Source organism: Nannobrachium achirus, assembly GCF_963921795.1.
Source record: "Nannobrachium achirus genome assembly, chromosome: 21".
In the NCBI taxonomy this organism is placed as follows: Eukaryota; Metazoa; Chordata; class Actinopteri; order Myctophiformes; family Myctophidae; genus Nannobrachium; species Nannobrachium achirus.
In genome coordinates, this window is record NC_137828.1 from 32,023,451 (window position 1) to 32,044,489 (window position 21,039).

The window sequence follows — 21,039 nt, forward strand, 5'->3', positions numbered from 1 at the left end:
CTATATGGGGAGATGCGTCTTGACCCAAGGAATCCAGGGAAAAAAGAATTTGAATTTTCCGATCTACGGTTCCAGAGTTACGGGGCAAAACGCAAAGTGGGCCGTTATAGCGCCACCATGAGGCCGAGTGATGTAATTATTTTTGGATTCATTCTTAAAATCATTATGAATCTCCTCTCCGAGGTTTGAAACTGTAGCTTCTATGGTTTACGAGAGAAAAATACTTAAAGAATGTGAGTTTTTGCAATTCCCATTATAAGTCAATGGGGAAAATTAATTCACTAATAAATTAATATCAATTAAACTATAGAACCTTTCTCTTAGCAAGTTACTAGCACACGATTCCCGAGTAAGCCGGTCGATTTGACATATGGCGCGAGTGTGTGGTGCAAAAACTGTGGGAGGAGTAGCGTGCCAAACTTTGGGGCTACATACAGACACGGACGGACGGACGGACGGACGGAGACCCACACACACGGCCACGTATAGGAGCGTTGTGACCACCGCTCAAAAAACAATTGTAGCCAAATAGGATGGAATATGACAAATCTGACCAATAAGCCATGATCACATGACTATAGACTAGAGATCATGTCAATGTCTTGTTAATTAAAATTGTGATTAATTTGCGTGAGGAATCTGTAGGAATAATATAAAAGAAAATGTGTTTGGCAAAAAAACAGCCTCCTGGTGGCGCTATGACAGGCCCATGTGATAGATTTGGGGCATTTGTTCTTTCTTGCCCCTGCAGTGTGTGTGCAAGGTTTCACCACGATCGGTCCAACGGTGGCGGAGACGACTTAAGACACTGTCTCCCGGCGGAGACGCAGAACTTTATGCATGAATTTGAGGTTAAATGTAAACACTAGGGGGTGGCAACTGCCATCCCCCGGGAACAAAAATGACACCCATGATTGAATCACGTTGCCCTACCCAATTGGATTATCTTCTTAACCCATTTGGACCTGAGGCCGATTCTAAACTTCAAATCTTTATTCAAAGAAATTACAAAAATGTATGTTGCCATATCCTGTACATAGCAACAACAACCCCAAAAGGGGTTCCTGCTTGAGAGGTATAGTTACGTATAGGGCAGGGGTCTTCAACGTGTTCAGGCCAAGGACCCCTTAGCTGAGAGAGAGATGAAGCAGGGACCCCCAGATTCCATATAATGTCATCGTTTGACAGCACAATCATCAGTGTATTTTGGATTCATGTCAATTTGTGTTATCAGATATCTAGTCTTGCATGGCTAGACTGTTGACTCCGCGATTTGGAAATGCTCCCGTCATACAGTCTGGAATAACGTTAGAAGAATGATGAGTAACTGTTTCCATCTCACATCGCGCACATTTATCATTACCCAAATAAAAATCATCTAAGCATATTTAGCTTGCTGCTAAGCAGAAATTACATTTTAAAATATATTTTCTTGAACAGTAATGCCAGTTTCCATTACTCGCCGTTCAGGAGCTGTAGTTCCAGACTCTATATAGCATTCAGAGATTGTGGAATAGTTGTCTGGCTACGCGAGACTATCAGATATTTAACCACTTAAACCGACAATACTTAATAAACTTGACCTTTCACTCTGTACTTAGTGTGCTCTTTTTTCCCCTCTACACCAAACCTCTTTGCCAAAAATAGCCGATCTACAAGCTCAAGTAGATCGGTTATTTTTGGCTAAAGTTCTCAATATGGACGTTAGGGTTCAAGTGGTTGATATAAGAAAGGAGAAGAAATCATACAAAGATTTGAAGGACCCCCTGTAGTAACTCTGAGGACCCCCTAGGGGTCCCAGGTACCGCCTGTTGAAGACCCCTGGTATAGGGGTTCCCAACTTCCCGGTCTAGACGGTTTAACATAACCCCAGAGTCTCTCTCTCTCTCTCTCTCTCTCTCTCTCTCTCTCTCTCTGTCAGCTTGTCTGTCTCTGTCTGCCTCTCTCTCCGCCAGTAATCCAAATTAATCATCCCATTTGTTCTTGGGTTCATAGTAGATAACCGAGGGGAGAAGCAGTAATGGATACTTGCGGCGGGATGGGAGGAGTGGCTGTGTGACCATCAATAATACATTAGACGGCTGCTTGTAGATGTGTGCAGCGCGAGGTAAGCCGAGGATAGGGGGGCCGGGGGGGCTGCTGATCCTGCACTCAACAAGGAGGATGTGGCCTGTGATCAATATTTCAGGAGGTGCAAAACCTCGCACAACACTGTAATCAACCCTAACCCCGTACCCGCTCCGGGCCATTAGCCCCTCTCCCCACCAGTGGTGGATAAAGTACTCACATTTTATACTTAAGTAAAACTATCAATACTGCAACGTAGAAACACAGTTAGAAGTAAAAGTCCGGAATTCAAAATGTACTTGGGTAAAAGTACAAAAGCATTGGCATCAAAATGTACTTAAAATACCAAAAGTTAAAGTACTAAATGTTTGAAAATAGCAGATATACTGGCTCACAACGCGTCGCGATGCGACGCGTTGTAAGCTTGTAGATCGGCTATTTTCAAATAGCCTAGGTATCAAATAGGGCTAAAGTGGTTCATGTATGTTTTATAATATAATTTATATCTGCAAAGTTACTAGTAACTCAAGTTTTCAAATAATTGTATTGGAGTAAAAGTACAATATTTGGATCCAAGATAATCGATTAGAAGTAAAAGTATTGGAAGTTTGAAATATTCAAGTAAAGTACAAATAACTCATGTACTTAAAGGGGCACTCCACCACTTTTCAACCTATGTTCATATAATTGGTCCTCACTCAAAAATAGCTTTTTTTCTCAGAGGAGGGCTGTGGGCAGGTCAGAAACCCATCGTCTTGTGACATCATCGATTGCCAATCCAGCTTATAGAAACTGCAGGCTTTCTATTCCTGAAAAGTTGCAATTTTAAAGTGGAAGCCATTGTTCTCGTGATAATAAAAATCTAAATGTTTTTTTTTTTAAATATTGATTACATTTCTTTTTGTGGAAAATGATGATGTCACAAGACGATGGATTCTGAACTTCCCACAGCTCTCCTAGGAGACTTGGACTGAGTAGGAAAAAAATGTGATATTTTATCATGAACATTAGTGAGGACCTATTATATGAAGACAGGTTGAAAAGTGGTGAACTACTCCTTTAAGTACAGAACTTAAAGGGGTACTGTCACCTAAAGGGGTACTGTCACCTTAAGAAGTCATCTTAAGTTAATATTTTTATGATGTCATTGTGGGAATGCGCAATTATAAGTCAAACAAATTTATTGACTGATTGTTGGGGGGCGAGGGGCAGATTACACTGTGACATGAGTTTCAGACTATTTCAGACCGTTTTCAGAGAGACCACGTGACCTACTGTATCATACTATTATAATTTCGGGGCGTGTCAGCAGGCCTTTAAGTAAATGTACTTAGTTACTTTACACCACTGCTCCCCACCCATCCCGACTAGCCAAGAAATGTCGTTGCATGTCAGCGACTTTTTAAATTATTGTTATTTTTTAATCCATTTCAGCTAAGGAGGTTAATTGAAATTTGATTAACAAATTAAAATTGAGATTGTTTCTTCTTGTTATTTCAAATGGAGGACGACTTTCAAATTTGACAAAGCGTCCACTCCCTTCTCTGTCCATGATGCTATAAGCTGCTGATCAGGGCACACACAGATTTCAGTGTGGTAATACAGTATAGTCTGAGAGGACAAATAAATTACCTCTACGCTTTCCAGTATTGTGTGTGTGTGTGTGTGTGTGTGTGTGTGTGTGTGTGTGTGTGTGTGTGTGTGCGTGCGTGTGCGTGCGTGCGTGCTTGCGTGGTCAGGTTTCTGAAGAAAAAGTAACAGGACACCTCTGCCCTGCTATAAAGCTGGCCATACACTACACGATAATCGGACCCGACTGAATCGGGTAGAATTAAACACTACAGGATCATTTTTTCAGATTATCTGGCCAGAGAATCTAAACGGGCTCACACTAGCCGTTTTGAACAGTCGGGCGCACCGCACGCTACAGGATTCCATTCCATTTCCATTCCATTTGAGTCGGGCCCAAACAGCAATAATAAATAAATAATTTATATAATGAATACAAAACGTCACTGTTCCGAGAGCTTCGCCTTGCAACACGCGCGCAGACGCACATACAAACAAACACATTATGTTATCCACTCACAAACACACCATTGCCTCACGCAACGAAAAAAAAAAAAAAGCTTCAAATGATACTATGACTATGAGTTCACTTTGACGCGTTTCATGTTCATCCATGGATCAACTCTGATCGACTTTCCCCCTCTCTCCACTGCTAAAGTCAAGTGCTGCGCGCTGTCTGCTGGTGCTTCTCATGGTGCCTGCTTTATGATTAGTCGTATGACTGTGTTGCGCAGAGAACATATCAGATCTCCAAGATCAAACTGCGTCCCTCCGCGCCACATTGTAGGGTTTGTAGATCAGGCAGTGGGCGTGTAGGCCTACTTGCACTCGTGTGCTGTTCCCACTCCAGTCTGTGACTGACTGGTAGTGACTATTTCTGCTGATATAAAACAAACTCGCGACCATTGAGTTTTAATTCCCATCGCAAGCAATCATGATACAACCTGGGAGGATGGATGTGGATCATTATTTGAAATAATAAGCAGTGTATTTATGTGTATTGCTTTTTTTTTGGGGGGGACACTAGTTTTCAGTCCCAAATATACTGTAGCCTAATGCTTTAAAAAGGAAAGGCCTATAGGCCTAGGCCTAGCCTATATCCATTATGTTTCTTTCATGTCCGCTCCAGGTTTATCATTGTCAGTTTTGATAAAGTCATTTTATTTTATAATAGTTAAGGTAACATGCGCGCATATTTTCTAAACCTGCTGTCTGTTAAAATACGAAACGCCTGGCTATGCGGGGCACGCTGTGCCCGGAGTAGCCAGGAGTTGTTAACCCAGCTGGTAGATCAAACCTATGGCCAATTGGAACTTGAAAGGAGTAGAGATTACATAACTGCACCGTGCACGGACCATCAGAGAAAGTGACTGACGTGGGGTGAGCTGCTGTTGTAGGCTGCTTCCACCACGGACGGTTCAAGTTCAAGACAGGTTCAAGTTCAAGATGATTTCCCCTGTCGTTAAATTATCGCGGTGTGGGCGGATGGATCAATCAAATATAATCATTAAAAAAAGATCCGAGGGCACGGAGATCCAAATCCAATGTCCCAGAGAGAGAGATAGAGAGAGAGAGAGAGAGAGAGAGAGAGAGAAAGAGGACGGTTCTGTCCGGTCCATTTGAAGAACTGTAATCCAGCATTTTGAGGTGGAAACATGGAGAATGCACAGGTTTATCATACATTTGAGAGTGAGAACCATAAGTTTAATGTAACTTAATTGGAGTTGGAGGAGGAGAGCAGAGCTGGAAAGTTATTAGCGAGTCCAGACTTGCACTAATTGGTTTGGCCTAGTTTTACGTCTTTGTTGATTGATTGATTGATTTCGTGTGTGTGTGTGTGTGTGTGTGTGTGTGTGTGTGTGTGTGTGTGTGTGTGTGTGTGTGTGTGTGTGTGTGTGTGTGTGTGTGTGTGTGTGTGTGTGTGTGTGTGTGTGTGTGTGTGTGTGTGTGTGGAGAGAGAAAAAGAGATAGCTCTGTCACTCAGATGCTCAGAGACTTGCGCGGCTGCTGTAGCCTACCTATTTTCAATCAGTCCCCTGCTGCTATTCCAGACCAGTACTGATCCAGGAAAATATCAAACATGTTTGAAAAGAGTCGGGCAACCCCCGATCGTCCTCCGAGCCACTCGGCTGGGCTCCGAGTGGATCTGTGAGACCTCACGCTAGACGACGTTCATGCCCGATTGTCGGGCCCGTTTCAGTCGGTGGCAGCCCGATTGTCGGGAGGGTAATTAAATAGCCCGATTATCGGCTAGTGTGCGGCCAGTGCTCTACAGTGAAGTTGGACCTCTCTAAGTTGGTACTAGCTGACTGACTTGTCTGTCTCTCACACTCACAGGGGTGTCGCAACAAATTCTGGGCCCTAGGTACAAGGATTCACTGTGGGCCCCCCATGAATGTTCTTCATAGGGGGAGGGGGTTTAACCCATTTAGACTGGGAACGCATTATTTTGTGCTTTAACTATATATAAGCTTGTAGATCTGCTATTTTTGAAAAATCTTGAAAATTTGTGCAAGTCTTTGAATTTTTCAAATCCTTCTGAGGTTTTTTGAAAAACCTGTTTCCCATCTCAAAATAGGTAGTTCCAGGGACCCCCCAGAAGCAAAATTTGAGTTACAAATGTTCGCTTAAAAAATACATACAGTATATTCAAAGATTTGCACGCATTTTCATGACTTTTCAAAAATAGCAGATCAACAAGCTCGCAAGCGCGGCAACGCTGTGAGCTTGTATATCTGCTATTTTTCAATAGCTAAAGTATAAAATAATTAAGGCCCCTCCACCCTTGGGCCCTAGTAACTCAGTCCCCCCCCCCCCCCCTTGTGACGCCCCTGCACACTCACATACACATGCACACAGACACACGCACACAGTGGTGCTCTGTGTCCTGTGGTGTGGAGCCAGCAATCATGATGCCATCAAAGTGTCCTTAGGGGTAAAGACTGTGTGTGGCGCTGCCAGCTCCCCGCCACAGGAAACATAAAACACGGTGCGGTGGTGCCTGGTGACCGCTGTCAACCTGGCTGTGAGTGACGGGGGGACAACGAGGTGTGAGTACAGTCATATAGGGCGGAGGTTCTCAACCTTTTCAGTCCGCGACCCCCAAAATAATGATATTGTAACTGGGGACCCCCAAAATAATCATATTTTAACTGGGGACCCCCCACCCTGACGAGCACTAAGCGTTGAGGCATTATATTTTGTATAACACGGTTCTATTGTGAAAAATTGCTGATCTACATGCAGAAAACGCCCACAAAACTGTGATTAGTGATGAAAAGTGATGACTCATCACTTTTCATCACTAAACCATCGTTTTCTGGGGCCATTTGTAGCCCAAGGAATGTTTTTTGTGCAAAACAAATGCTTGCAATGGATTCAGCATCATGACAAACCCCTAGTTAGACCCTCACATCCTACTTAAATACCCAGAAAAAAAGCTTTTCTGGGTATTTTCCTCCTGTATAGAAAGTCGATGGGAGCCCAACTTGATTTGACCGCTGTGGCGACCCCGAAAGGTCGCGAGCTCGGGCACCCTAGCTAAATCATTAGAGCATGCCCTGGGCTACATCTGTGCAAAATGTGGCGCTTTAAGACAAATTTGCACAATAGCATTTGCTCCCCTTAAGGCCCTACACTAACAGGAAAGATGGAGACAGCATGACTCCTCTCCCTCTACTCCTCTCCTCTCCAGTGGTGGAAAAAGTACTCACATAATGCATGTTTTACCTAATTAAAAGTATCAATACTGCAATGTACTGTACTAAAGTACAAAAAGTAAAAGTACGCCTATTCATTGTGCAGAATGTGTCATTTCAAGTTTTCAAATGTGTACAAATATTTTGAAAATAGGAGATCTCACAGCTCACAATGCGTTGCTTCGCTACACATTGTGAGCTTGTACTGTAGATCGTCTATTTTCAAATGGCCGAAATGTATATAGGGCTGAAGTCGTCAATGTAATTTTTGTAATAATGATCCAAATCTACAAAGTAACTAGTAACAAAACCTTTCAAATAATTGAAGTGGAGTAAAAGTATAATATCTGGATCGGAGATGTAGTGGAGTAGAAGCACTGGAAATTGGAAATACTAAATAAAGTACATATTCCTCAAAAGTGTACTTAAGTAAATGTACTTAGTTACTTTTACACCCGCGCACGCACGCACGCACGCACGCACGCACGCACACACACACACACACACACACACACACAATGCACGTTAATGTTTCTACTATAATAATGTACATGCTGTATACACCACAGGAAATATGGAGGCAGCATTGTCTCTCCCTCTACTCCTCTCCCTTCCTCTACTCTTCTCTTCTCTTCTCTCCTCTCTCTCTCTTCCTCCTCCTCTCCTCTCTGCTCTCCTCTGTTTTGCTCCGCTCTCCCTTTCAGAAGCAGACAGTGATTTGTCAGTGCCTTTTCATTACTAGGCAAGGTCGTGTCATCCTATCTGGCCTGGGGTGGCAGCTGCTGGACTGGAGCGGACCGAGCAAGGGCTGGGACGACGCACGCACGCACGCACGCACGCACGCACGCACGCACGCACGCACGCACGCACGCACGCACGCACACACACACACACACACACACACACACACACACACACACACACACACAAACACACCTGTCTACATCTGCCTCACTGTGTGTGATAACCCTCCTGGTAACACCTGTAACATGAGAGCGAGAGGCTACTAGTACCACGAGTCCTGGCTTATGTAAGAGTGCTGACAGTTTGGCTTTGTATGCAAAACCAAGCCAGCCAGCCAGCCAGAGAATTATATATTACATGCACTGGGGTAGAGGAAAGTTCAGTCCAAAGCCACCAAGATAATTGAGTTCATCTGACTGAAATAATTCATGGGGCTGCTATGGTTGTGGTTAAAGTCATCCATTTTGTGTAAGTCTGTGGGTCCTCTGGAAAGAAACTGGCCTCAATTGTTCTCGATTGTATGCATTTTTCATGGGGTTCATTCTCTGCGTACTGTATTTCTTGTCACCTGTTGCAGATAAGGCGGCGTTATCGTCCAAAACACTCATCTTGTCCCCGCATGCCTTTGATCGTTCACTCCCTCTGTAAAATCCTTGCATATCACTGCTGGCGGATCAAACGAACGCAGCACTCCGTGCCATTAGAATTGCTAATGCCAACTGCACGATAAAATAAGAGAGTGGGAGGGGGGGGGGGGGAAAGGGTAAATTGCGAACTTGTGTGAAATGACACAAAATTGTTCAGAAATGGGCCTATTTAAAAAAAAAAGTAAAAGTGCTTTTCCAGTCCAATCTTAAAGCTGGTAATTGAAGCATTTCCACTAGACGAGGAGCTTTTTCATTTTCAAGACCAAAAGTGCACTTATTCTATGCCTCAGCAAACTATAGTGCCTATTAAGTGAACTTTAGAACCTGCATACCATTTGAAAGTATCAGGGAAGATGTTGAATATTATTTAAAAAAAAAGTTTTTTGGTAGATTGCACGTGCCAGCATCGTGCAATAGTTCTTCCAATACGGGAATGTAGTGGAGTCAAAAGTACAATAATTCTACCCATCTGACCGTTTAACTTGTTACAGTAAGTGGTCAGATGGATATGGCGGAACACATTTCCATGTTTTCACCATTACATATATTGTGTTTCTATAAAGGTGAGTATATACTGATGGGAGTTCCTCTTTTGCAGGTCTTTCAGTCTGAGTGTATACAACACCTCGGTTAAAGGTGGAGACGACCTTCCGTTGGTCCGAATGGGTTAACATTCACCAGGTTAGCATTCACCAGTGTCAGCAGTTTAGCATTTGTTGTGTACTATGGAAACCATATCCAGATATTGCCATGAATTACATACGTTATATATCTGTACATTTGTCAAAAGGCTGTTATTTGCATAGGTTTAACTCAATAAGTCTGCTACTATATTAAAACATGTTTTTAATAGAGTAGGTTAGAGTAGGTTTTCAAAGTTAATGTTTTAGTTTTTTTTGCTGGCAGCTGGAATGCACCATGTGACCAGTTGTAAACAAAAAAATGGTCTTGTAATTGGGAGAAAAAAAGTAAACCAGAGTAATGAATAATAGTGGAGACACAGACACACCCACACACTGTGCAGCAGGGGGAATCATCCCATAGGAATGTATTGTTAAGTTTTCTCTAGCCTCTCTGAGTTTTCTCTAGCCTCTCTGAACAGCCAATCAGCTGATTTATTTGCTGTCACATGATTCACTGAAGCACATGGCTACCCAGTGTAGCCATGTGCTATGGGTCTTTCATAACTTATGGTAGACCACCATCTAGTGGCCAAAAAGAGAATGATGAATGACATAGTCATTGGCAGTGAAGGGGTAAAGCCATAAATGATGACATAACTCGTCATTGGCAGTTAAATTAACATACTGAGGTACCTGTAGTCTCAGGTCCCTGTCTTTGTGTAGGAATGTCACATGCTGTGTTTAGCTATTGATAGGTTGTGTACTGTAAACAGTGACATCGGCTTACAGGCCTCAGCCTATCTAAGACAGAGCCCACAGGTCTGGAGGTCTGGACCAATAGAATGACAGAATGTGTCCCAGCAAACTTTGAAATCCGGAGGGCTTCCCCTCTGTGCCAATGGCTCCATGCATTTCTACAATAAACCATCTCTCTGTCTGTATCTCTGCCTGCCTCTCGTCTTAAACTTCTTCTCAAGCAACAAAGGTTGAGATTTGTAGTTAACTCAGTCTCACAGTACTCTGGTCTGTTTTAGACATTAGAATATACTTCACATTTCACTAGGTTAGCATTCACCAGCATCTGCACATTAGCAATTCACCAGGTTAGCATTCACCAGTGTTAGTTTTACTGAGGTTAGGGTTAGGGATAAGGTAAGGTTTAGGTGTTTGGACCAACGGGAGGTCGAACCAAAATAGTAAATCTTCATTGCGACCGTCAGGTCGCAGTTACTATCAAAACCTCCACCGGCTGTCAGTCTGTCCGTCAGTTAGTCTGTCAGTCTGTCAATCTGTACGTCACGTCACACTTTTGCACCAACATGAGGCCGATTCTTACAAACACATTTTTGGACACTGCTCCTACAGATTTTGGCCTAAAATCACGCAAATTGGATGGCAAATTTCTCACATGCTCCTCTTCTAGCGCCACCATCAGGCAGATTTTTGCAAAACACATTTTTGAACACTGCTCCTACAGATTCTGCCCTAAAATCACGCAAAGCGGTACACAGTATCTCTAAAGTCATGTCATCATCAATATGGATTTCCCATATTCCCTGCTGATTGGCTACGATTGCCTTCTAAAGTTTGTGTATGCGACGTGACGGTTGCTTACCTCCCGATTAGGTAGTCTTAAGCCCCTATCATAGTCCAAGGTGAAGAGCTATCCACCGCAAATTTTAGGTGGAAAGCTTTCCACCTCAAGTCAGAAAATAAGTGGAGGCCATCATAGTCAGTCACGGTGAAGTCCTATTCACCGTGACTGACTGGTCCAGGTCGACCAATCAGTGAACGGGGTGAAGAGCCTATTTGTGTGAAAGTAAAAACAGAGAGATGTGTCGGGACTCGCGGTGGAAAGCTCTTCACCGCGAGGAATGACGTAACGTTTAAGTTTTATTACTCAAAAAGACTACACCGCGGGGGATAGCTCTTCACCGCAGTACCGACTCTGATAGGGGCTTTACTGGTCCCCGACTTTCGGCACCTCTGCGAAGCCAATCACAAGCTTCCGCTGCCTTAACCGAGGTGCTTTTTTGATACACTCGGACTGAAAGACCTGCAAAAAAGGGAGCCCCATATACTGATAGAGCTACAGCTCAGCATGTAGTACTGCTGTAAAAGTCACACCCTTTAACAAACCCTAATAAACATGTGGTGAATAAGTTTATGAGGGGTTTCAGTTCAAAGAAAAGTGGCTGAGCTGCGTATTGAAATGAAGGAGCTAATTCACTGCCAGCTCCCCAGTTAAGTGTGGAAAAAGAAATAAACAAATAGCGGCAAACCTCAATAGGACAGGCAACAGTGTTCCTTAATTATTCCCCGGACCCACAGGGTATTTGAACACAACTCGACCATGACTCAGCAAATTGATTGTGCTGATTGGATATTCATCATGCATGCCGTGATATACCGAAGGAGCAAGCCAGCCAGCTTGCGTGGTCAAAACGCTCCATTTCTCACCACATCTCACTGCATTCAATTCTTTCCCACAAATTAGGAGGAGATATTGGTTATCATGAGAGATATAGAGGTAAAATTACATTACAAAAAAAGAAATCGGTAAAAACATTTAACTCTAATGGCCAAGAGAGACGAGGAGAACAATTTGCAGTATAAACTCAGCAATACAGATTTTCTTTTAGATATTTCAGCTCAGAATAACCACACATGCTTAGATACAATTTATTGCAATGATATTACCATTTATGCTTTATGCAATGATATTGCATCTTAGTTTGGCAATGTAGCTCTGCTGTGATAATCAAATTATCTGCTCGACATGAGACATATTCTGATATATCACAATCCCCCCAGAGCAAAGCATGATATACATTGCATGCACATAACATTTAACCTTCAGTTGCATGATTTAAGATATCACATATCATAATCCATAGAACACAGAACAATCTGCAAACAATACATAAACATGAGTAACTACATTTTACAGGGAGAGGACGGGGAGGTGGAGGGATTTCTTTTAACCCTTACAGCTGCACAACCAGTAGTAACAGACACACACCTAGAATGAACATAGAACAGGGAGCTGCTTAAATAGACTGCTTGAGATGCATTGTGGGTAAGAGGGCGTATGATAATTAGCTTGTATAGTCAATGAGAATGAACATGAGGAGACAGACTGCTCTGTGGGAGTGTGAATGAATTAACTTGTTAACAAATTTAGAGGGGGGTCCAGGGAGATGGCAACAACACATTCTACCTTCCATATATAAAAGAACTTCTGCTAGCTAATTTTTTTTAAATGGTGCTAAATGCTAAAAGGAAGCACATCACCGATTTTCAACCTATATTCACCTCACACCTCACTAATGCTCAATGTAAGATGACAACACCATGGAGGGCTGTGGGAAGTTCAGAATCCTGCCCACCAGTGACATCATTGGTAGGCAGGTTTGGTCATTTCAAACTAGATTTAAAAAATATTTTGTATCCTAGCAAAAACAAAGGCTTCTATTTCAGTATGCTAACGTTCCATGAAGAAAAGGGCTGCAGTTCCTATTAGGTTTCTCAACTGTCCACAGCCCAACGGTGAGATGAAAATTGTGTACCGTATAATCACGCGGTTGCAATGTTATTTTTCTGGTGGACAGAAGAGAGACGAGCCTTTCCAACGCTACCTACTTTGTTTACATCCACGGTGGAAGAAAAAAATCTGTGGATCTTCAAAGGTTAGTAAAAACGCTCCAAATCGCTGGCCAGGGGAGACTAGACGATGTTTTAAAGTTTAAAGTTTGCGTTTTGCCAATTATTTGAGAGGCCCACTTGCGATATCCTCACGGCCCCCCAGTGGGCCCCGTCCCGCAGGTTGGGGGATCATATTTAAAAATGCGGACGGTCTGCCAACGAGGAATCAATGCCTTGATAAGGCGACGCTGATCTAAGAAACGCCTGTGGCCACATTCAAGCTTGTCTCTCCGAGGAGCCTTGTCTTCTGACAAATGTGTCTTTTATGGTCACGTGCTTCGCTCGCATCACGGCAGGGAATGGGATTTCTGTCACTACTCCCCCCCCTCCCCCCAGAATCACCTTGTGCCTCTGCTGCTTTGCCTGGTGAGACCTTTTCGCCGTGTCCTCAAACACACTGAAGCATTCAATTTATTCATAGAGGGGGGAAAAAAACAAGGAGATAATGGCAACGTTGAATTCATATGAGCGAGGAGGTGGATGGAGGGCAACATTTTTTTTTTTTTTTTACTCAACTAGTTATTTCACAGCTTTAGTTACTAGTTACGTTGAAGATTTTTAGATTATTAATGCAAAGAAGCATACATGAAGCAATTAAGCCCGGTTTTATACTACATTTTATATTTCAGCTTGTAGATGTAGACACATTTTTAAACGTTTAAGCACTCAAGCACTGATAATAGTATGTTGATATTGTGGTATTGCTATACACTTAAGCAGTAAAACAAACTGCTCCTCCTCTGTGGTGGGGTAGACCATTGGTTCTCAAACATTTTCAATTTCATGTCAATGACGCGTTATTTGGAAACGTACATGAGTTCTGGGCAAACTCCGCCCACGGAAGGTTCTGATTGGCTGAAACGGGGCTAGGGAGCGCTCCTTTTTGTACGCTTGGACCTTGCAGTGGTGCGACCACCTAAACCTAACCTTAAAGGAGCTATAGTCAACTTTTTCTTGAAAAACGGATGCTAAAATAAAAATGTTTCGAAAATATTTTATAAAAAAATAAGCTTCATATATGTGTTTCTATTCAAAAATGACCACAAACAGCGTAAAATAATGATAAAATAATAATTTTAGCCATTGTCAGACCGACACTTTGTTTACATTCTAGTCTATAGACTAGGATGTAAACAAAGTGTCGGCCCTACAATGACAAAGTTGACTAGCTCCTTTAACCCTAACCCTATCGTCAGTAAAACTCACGCTGGTGAGTAGCTAACCTGCTGACACTGGTGAGTAGCTAACCTGCAGACGGTGGTGAAAACGAGCGACTCCAACCCCCAAGTCATGTGCTATTCCAAATTGCGCGTCAAGGACCCCGAAAGTGACATGTGTTTGTTCGCCGAACCCCATCTGAAAAGAGTTTGTGCCAGGGACACCCAAAAGCTAAACATTTATAACAATTTATGACTATTAATATAAAAATAACACGTCTGTCAGTTATGTAACATAAGACGATTAAATAGGATTAAAGCTGACTTGGGCAAAACAAATATTGCCTATTTTGGTCATACTAGGGAGATTACACAAAAGGAAACAGCATGATCAGCATGATCCTTTTCATTAAAGAGATTGAGATTTTACCACTGGTAACCAGGAGCTGACTTAGGCAAAAAATATCTGTTTCCTCAAAAAGGTTAAGAAGGTGCCAAAATATTTGTGTTAAAATTATTTATTTTTTTTAAATAAAAAAAGATTTGCACAAATCTTGAGAACCATTGGGTTGACACACCGGTGGAGATGCCAGGGGGATTGATGAGCAAGATGCTCAACAGAGTTTGGAGAGTTTAACGGGGAGACACTTTAAAAAGACAAAATAAATCTACTTTTTTAATGTTTTTTGTCATTTAATGCCATATAATATACTTCATCATACAACTAAACTAAGCAGTGAAAATAGTAGATCTACAAGCTGCGACGCATTGTGAGCTTGTAGATTTGCTATTTTCATTATTTCTGAAAGGTTTAGTTCCATTTCCTGAAAAGGGAGCGGGTTTGGTGACATATTATACAAGGTTTCCACCCGACAACGCCAAAATAATGATCCATGGCTGGGATGTGTATCACTGAGGATGCATGACTATCTCTTTATTCTCTCTTTCTCTCTCTTTTCCTTTCATGTTTTGTACTTCAATCCTCTTTTATATATTTTTTATTTTAAAGATCCAACAACACTTTTACAAGCACGCTAATTTGTATAACAACAAAAGACTCGCAATTGCTTTTGAGCTTATCGGCCCGACAATTAAGTGATGATAATAAGAAAGAAAAAAAAAGAAATGCAAGACGCAATATTTCTAAAAATCGTGAGGTAACGTTGTCTTTCATCTTTGCCTGGCTTCTTCTAATTTGTTTTATCAGTGAAAGCCAAAAGGACTCTAATCCTCAGATAAAGTCTACTAATCAACTAATACCATGGACACGGCATAATCTCATCAGCGCAGTAATCACCTCCCTGCCTCTGCTCGGTGTTTAGGCACATGCACGTCCGTGTGACACGCACGCACGCACACACACACCCACACACACACACACACACACACACACACACACACACACACACACACGGCTTCCTCAGCCTTATCCCTTGACACACGTCTCTACTTGTGAACACAGTCAAAACTGTGTGATTTTATTTTTAATCACAACCCCAAAGCCAAAAATAGCAGATCTGCAAGCTCACAAAGCAACACAACTAAGTATAAATCAGGCATAACTCTAGGGATGGGACAATACGCAATATTATCGTTTATCGTGATAAAAAAACACTCACGATGATATGATATAGTACTTTATTGTCAGTTCACACTGAAATTTGTCTTACGACACAGCAGTCATGTATTCAAAACATATATACGTGACACGCTGAGTCGCGGTGCAGCCCCTGTACCAGCGCACCAATACGATAATCGTAACGTGGAGATTTAATTTATCGTGATATCGTCCTCCGTCATGCACTGGGATCAATTCAACTTTTATTTGCCGAGCTGCATATCCGGTACCACTTAAACCCTCTATAATTGGTGAAAGGTACTTAAAATATACGTACTTGATACAGTCTTTTTTTCACTCTCTATCAAATGTCTTTGCCAAAAGATAGCCGATCTACAAGCTCACAACGCGATGCGTTGTGAGCTTGTAGATCTTCTATTTTTTGGCAAGTGTTCCACCCCAGGATAATGGATTTTGATTATCGCGATAATATCGTAAATCGCAATTTCTTTTGTCACAATAATCGTGATATGACATTTTCATATTGTCCCATCCCTACATAACTCTAACCATATCCCGCCTAAACCTAAACTCTAAATGTCTAATCCTAACCCTAAACCCAACCTGGATCTTTTCCTATAAATCATAAACCACCTACATTTTCAAACCATAACAACATCGATTTATTTTGTGAGGACCAGGAAAGGTGTCCTCACAATATCCATTTCTCAAACTGTAATTGTGGTGGACATTTGGCCCTCTCACAATTCTAGTAATACGAGTACACGCGCGTGCACACGCTCGCTCGCACGCACGCACACACACACACAGCTGTACCCGCTGGCCACTGCGACGGATTAAACCACTGCTTAATGATATTGTCGATTATGGCAACTCTCCCACACAGGCACACACATGCACAGAAACACTCCCCTCGCAAAGAAATAACCCAAACCTCTCTCTCTCTCTCTCTCTCTCTCTCTGTCTCTCTCTCAGTTCTTTGTTTCTCTCTCTCCTCCCTGCCCTCCCTCCCTCTGCCCCTCATCCCTCGCTGTGCCTCCACTGCACCCAATATGGTCCACACATAGCAATTTACACCAGCGGGGAAGGGGGGGATAAGGGGGAACGGCAATACTGTGTGCATATCGTCGTTGTCGGGCAGAAACCTTGTATCTCCAAGTTTCAAATTTGTGAGTTTTTTGTCTTTCTCGTAAAGTAAAGCCCTGCTTCACCATACAAGACTGTGGCACAAAACTAGTGAAAACAGCAGATCTACAAACACACAACGCGGCATTGTGTGCTTGTAGATCGGTCTAGTCTTAATGTTTTCAGCAAATTTTGATTTAGTCTTAGTCTTTTGAATAACACACCATTTAGTCTTAGTCCTGTCTTAGTCTTCTGAAATAGTTTTAGTCTAGTCTAGTCTTAGTCGACTAAATATCGTCTTAGTCTTTTGGGATTAGTCTTTGTCTTTTAGTCTTCGTCTTTTAGTCTAAATATAACCACATAACTCTGAACAAGTCATTGTCTTCTACTGCCTGTTAAACCACACATAAAAGATGTATTTGGCTTTAATTTCATTGCACAGTTACTTACCAGTGTCATAGATACCATTAGTCTTAGACTTAGATTTCGTCTTAGTCTTAGTCTTTTGAATAACACAAATAATAGTCTTAGTCTTCTGAAATTGTTTTTCGTTGTTTTTCATACCGACAAAATATCAAAATCTTGCAGTCTCTTAGTCTTAGTCGACAAAATTAAAACTGTTTTGGACATACAAGGTTTCCAGCCGGCAACGACGATATGATAATTAGTAAGCTGCATGTCTAGTCCGTACCTTGGTAACTGTAGAGATCTCCCACGCTGTTCTGGCGCGTGATGTGTTGCCAGTAGGCACTGCGTGGCAGCGAGATGGACTTGGTTAGCATCTCTCTAGAGTGGATCTGAAAGCGGATACAGAGAGAGAAAAAGGCCCATTACAGTTTCCTCCTCATGCTCAGGCACTCATAAGCCAGACGCGGACAGCAATTGAGGAGGATATGGCTCCTTTTGGAAGTAAACAACTAGTATGGTAGCCTCTGGAAAAGCCTGGGCGAGCACCCCTGTAACTTTGGCTCATGACATTTTAATTGTATATAAAATATAAGTAGCCGTTCAGATATCTTATTTGACATCAGTATTGTTCATGTGAACTGGTTTGTTTAGGCTTATGCATTATAATTATGAAATTGCTATGATTTATCACTTGTTTTCTACCGCGGATCACTTCCTCATTTACTGAAAGCGGACAGCAGCAGGAGCCATGTCCCCCTCCGCGTCCATTTTGAGACGCCGGAGGAGCCGGTGAGATCTGCCGGGGGCATAGAATGTCCGCGTTAGGTTGGACTACTAGTAGGGTAGATCAGAGGCTCCCAGAGCACCCGAACGAAACCTGTTTTCTTTAAGACCCTGTCTAGTGTGTCTAGTTATAATTTCTTCTTGTTGCCGTGGTCAACTAATGTCCTGTGGGGTTTATTAGGGCCCGAGCACACACAGTGTGTGAGGTCCCTATTGTAATTGCAAAGATTATTAGGGCCCGAGCACACACAGTGTGAGAGGACCCTATTGTAATTGCAAAGATTATTATTGCTTATTATTATTGTGAGGGGGTCTAACTAGGGGTTTTTCATGATTCTGAATCCATTGCAAGCATTTATTTTGCACGAAAAACATTCCTTGAGCTAAAGATGGACCCAACAAAACTGACAAAACTGTGGGTTAGTGACGATTCATCACTTCTCACAGTTTTGTGGGATACATTTTTAGCCCAAGGAATGTCTGATTTTATCTATTTTTGAATTTGAATCCTGAAAACGAACAGAACAAAGTGATTCTACAGCACGCATCAGCCTATACGGCTAGTCAGTTTTTTTTGTACTAGCACCTAAATAAAATGCTTTAATTGTCCGACAGTTTTGGACAATATGCTATTTCCACTCGACAGCAACGATATATACTTTTATAGTTTACCATTAAAAGGAGTGGTCTAAGAGCCAGCTAGGGCAACGCTTTAGCTGCTGTCGACAAATTTGCAACGTGTGTAATGAATTTACCAAGACAGAAGGGGGGGGACAGAATCTACTTAATAGTAAACATAATATTCCCCAGAGCCATGATGTAAGTGTAAGTGGTCAGTGTTTCGGCAGCCTATGCCCGTGATTTATTAGCGCCGGGGCTAAACGCTGCGTTTGGAACGCGTCCCAAATGGCGGGGTCCAGGAGCACGGCCATATGGTCAAGGCTCATCAAGCTCTAGGCAGGCTTACATAAATAAAGAATACAGATGATGGCAAAGGGAGGGATGGAGGGGAGAGAATGGGAAGGACGGAAGGAACTGAGGCTAGAAACCATGGGACGTCGCACGGTTTCTGGTCCAGCAGAGGTACTCTTGGTGTGTGTGTGTGTGTGTGTGTGTGTGTGTGTGTGTGTGTGTGTGTGTGTGTGTGTGTGTGTGTGTGTGTGTGTGTGTGTGTGTGTGTGTGTGTTCAGAACATCGTGCGTGTGAAAATATGATTTATATCGTCCATGTTCACTGATTTCTAAAACGTAATGCTGGACACAAGTAGCAGCAGCGTGGATCTAATCAAACACGCAGTGTTAGAGCTTTCTGTGGAGTCTAATTCATTCATTAAGTCTAATTTGTGTGCCTGCTTGAAGCTGGCAAAGTAGCTCACTCGTGTTATCTTTGTTTTTTCTTGAGTTATTCTCCCAGATTTGTTTGTACTCTTATCTACTGTAGCTCCACTTCTTTGAGCTAAGTACAGTCCAGGCCAAGCACCGGAGTAAACAAATAGGATATGCATTTGATTTTCATGAGGGGGCACACAAAATCACCATGCATTAAAACATTAATTGCATGTGCCCCGCTTGAAAAGAGCTAATAATAATTTAACAACGATAGGCAATGACGCACAATTACACAGAGGGGACAGAGCACTCTCGAGGGAGCATGGTGGTATTCTGTCATAAAAATCGTTACGTATTGAGCCAAGTAAACATGTCTGAAGTACACAAAAGAAGAAAACGGGCTGCCAGCTGTGACACAATGGACAAACCAAGGACAGCACAAGTCACTCTACATGCATCGATTTGCAAACGTTTCAGCACCACTGTTGAGGGACAGCGACAGGCCATGTGCTGTGAACCAGAAGCATGCCTTTTATACACAGATAAAACACCCAAGAGAACATGGCAGCATACAGAGCTGCAGCCTGGCTGTCTGAGTCTCCACAGGGCCAGTGTGTTTGTGGTTAAGCCAATACAGCACTACAGCAACACATGCAAAGATCTACAACGCACAACAACGTAATGTCAAGTGGTTGAAAATGACTAGTGATTTTTCACGAGATTTAAGAGAGCGCTCTCATACAGGTACAAGCAGCAAAACGATGGTGTGATTTTGGAGAACACACCGTCTTGTTACGCAGTGAGTTGCATTCAAATGCAAATGACTCATTTCTCACCAACAACGTTGTCTTTGAACTCTAAACATTAAAAGGCTTATTCAAACTAGACAGGGGAAGATGCGCTTAACTTGATAAGCATCACAACCACAGATCCATTCCAGAATATAATGAAGTGAAATGAGAATTATTCCCTGTTTACAGTATTTCTTTGGTAAGTACATCATCATTAATTAGTGATGGGTGCCCGGGTGGCGCAGAGGTAAAGTAGCTGCCCCTGAAGAAGACCTTTCCAGTTTGAAACGTTGGTATTCAATTAATAAATTATCCTGCATCATGGCTATGAGTATGCAACCTTTTCTTTACTTTTAAAAAACGTATTACCAAGGTCAGCAGCACCTCATCAATACTGGGGTCTGCCCTTCTTCTGTTTGTTTGAAAGTGTCTGCCCACCACCACGGAGTCTGGGGGTTAGAATCCACCGTGGTGCATCCGGCTTTGTTGAGTTTCTATAAGAACACAATTGGCTTGTGTTTAGGGGAGGGAGGCCTGGCAGGGAGGGTGATATTTGTCTTTGCACGTAATCCTACGGGCTGGGGAGGCACCTGTCAGGGAGCGTTGGGCGGGCGGAGCAAGACGGAGGCTCCACGTCCTCCCGGTAGGGGCTCCTCACTGGCAGGTGAGCCAGCAGGATACAACTGCAGTGACCACACACAGAAATGAATTGGCATAACGACTAAATTGAAGAGAAAGGGGGATAAAACGCAAAAAAAGAAGATAATGAAACAAAAACAACCAGGTAGGCTTTGGAGCATGACTTCCTCACAACC

General features: G+C 42.6%; 1 protein-coding gene across 1 annotated transcript in view; it reads right to left on the reverse strand.

Moving 5' to 3' along the window:
* dok6 (docking protein 6) overlaps positions 1 to 21,039 on the reverse strand; it is a gene marked incomplete at both ends in the record, with an annotated part of 115,713 nt that overhangs the window by 12,184 nt on the left and 82,490 nt on the right. The window contains one exon of the mRNA XM_080752010.1: positions 17,606 to 17,711. Within this exon, the coding sequence (XP_080608136.1) occupies positions 17,606 to 17,711 (106 nt within the window). The remainder of the gene's footprint in view (positions 1 to 17,605; positions 17,712 to 21,039) is intronic.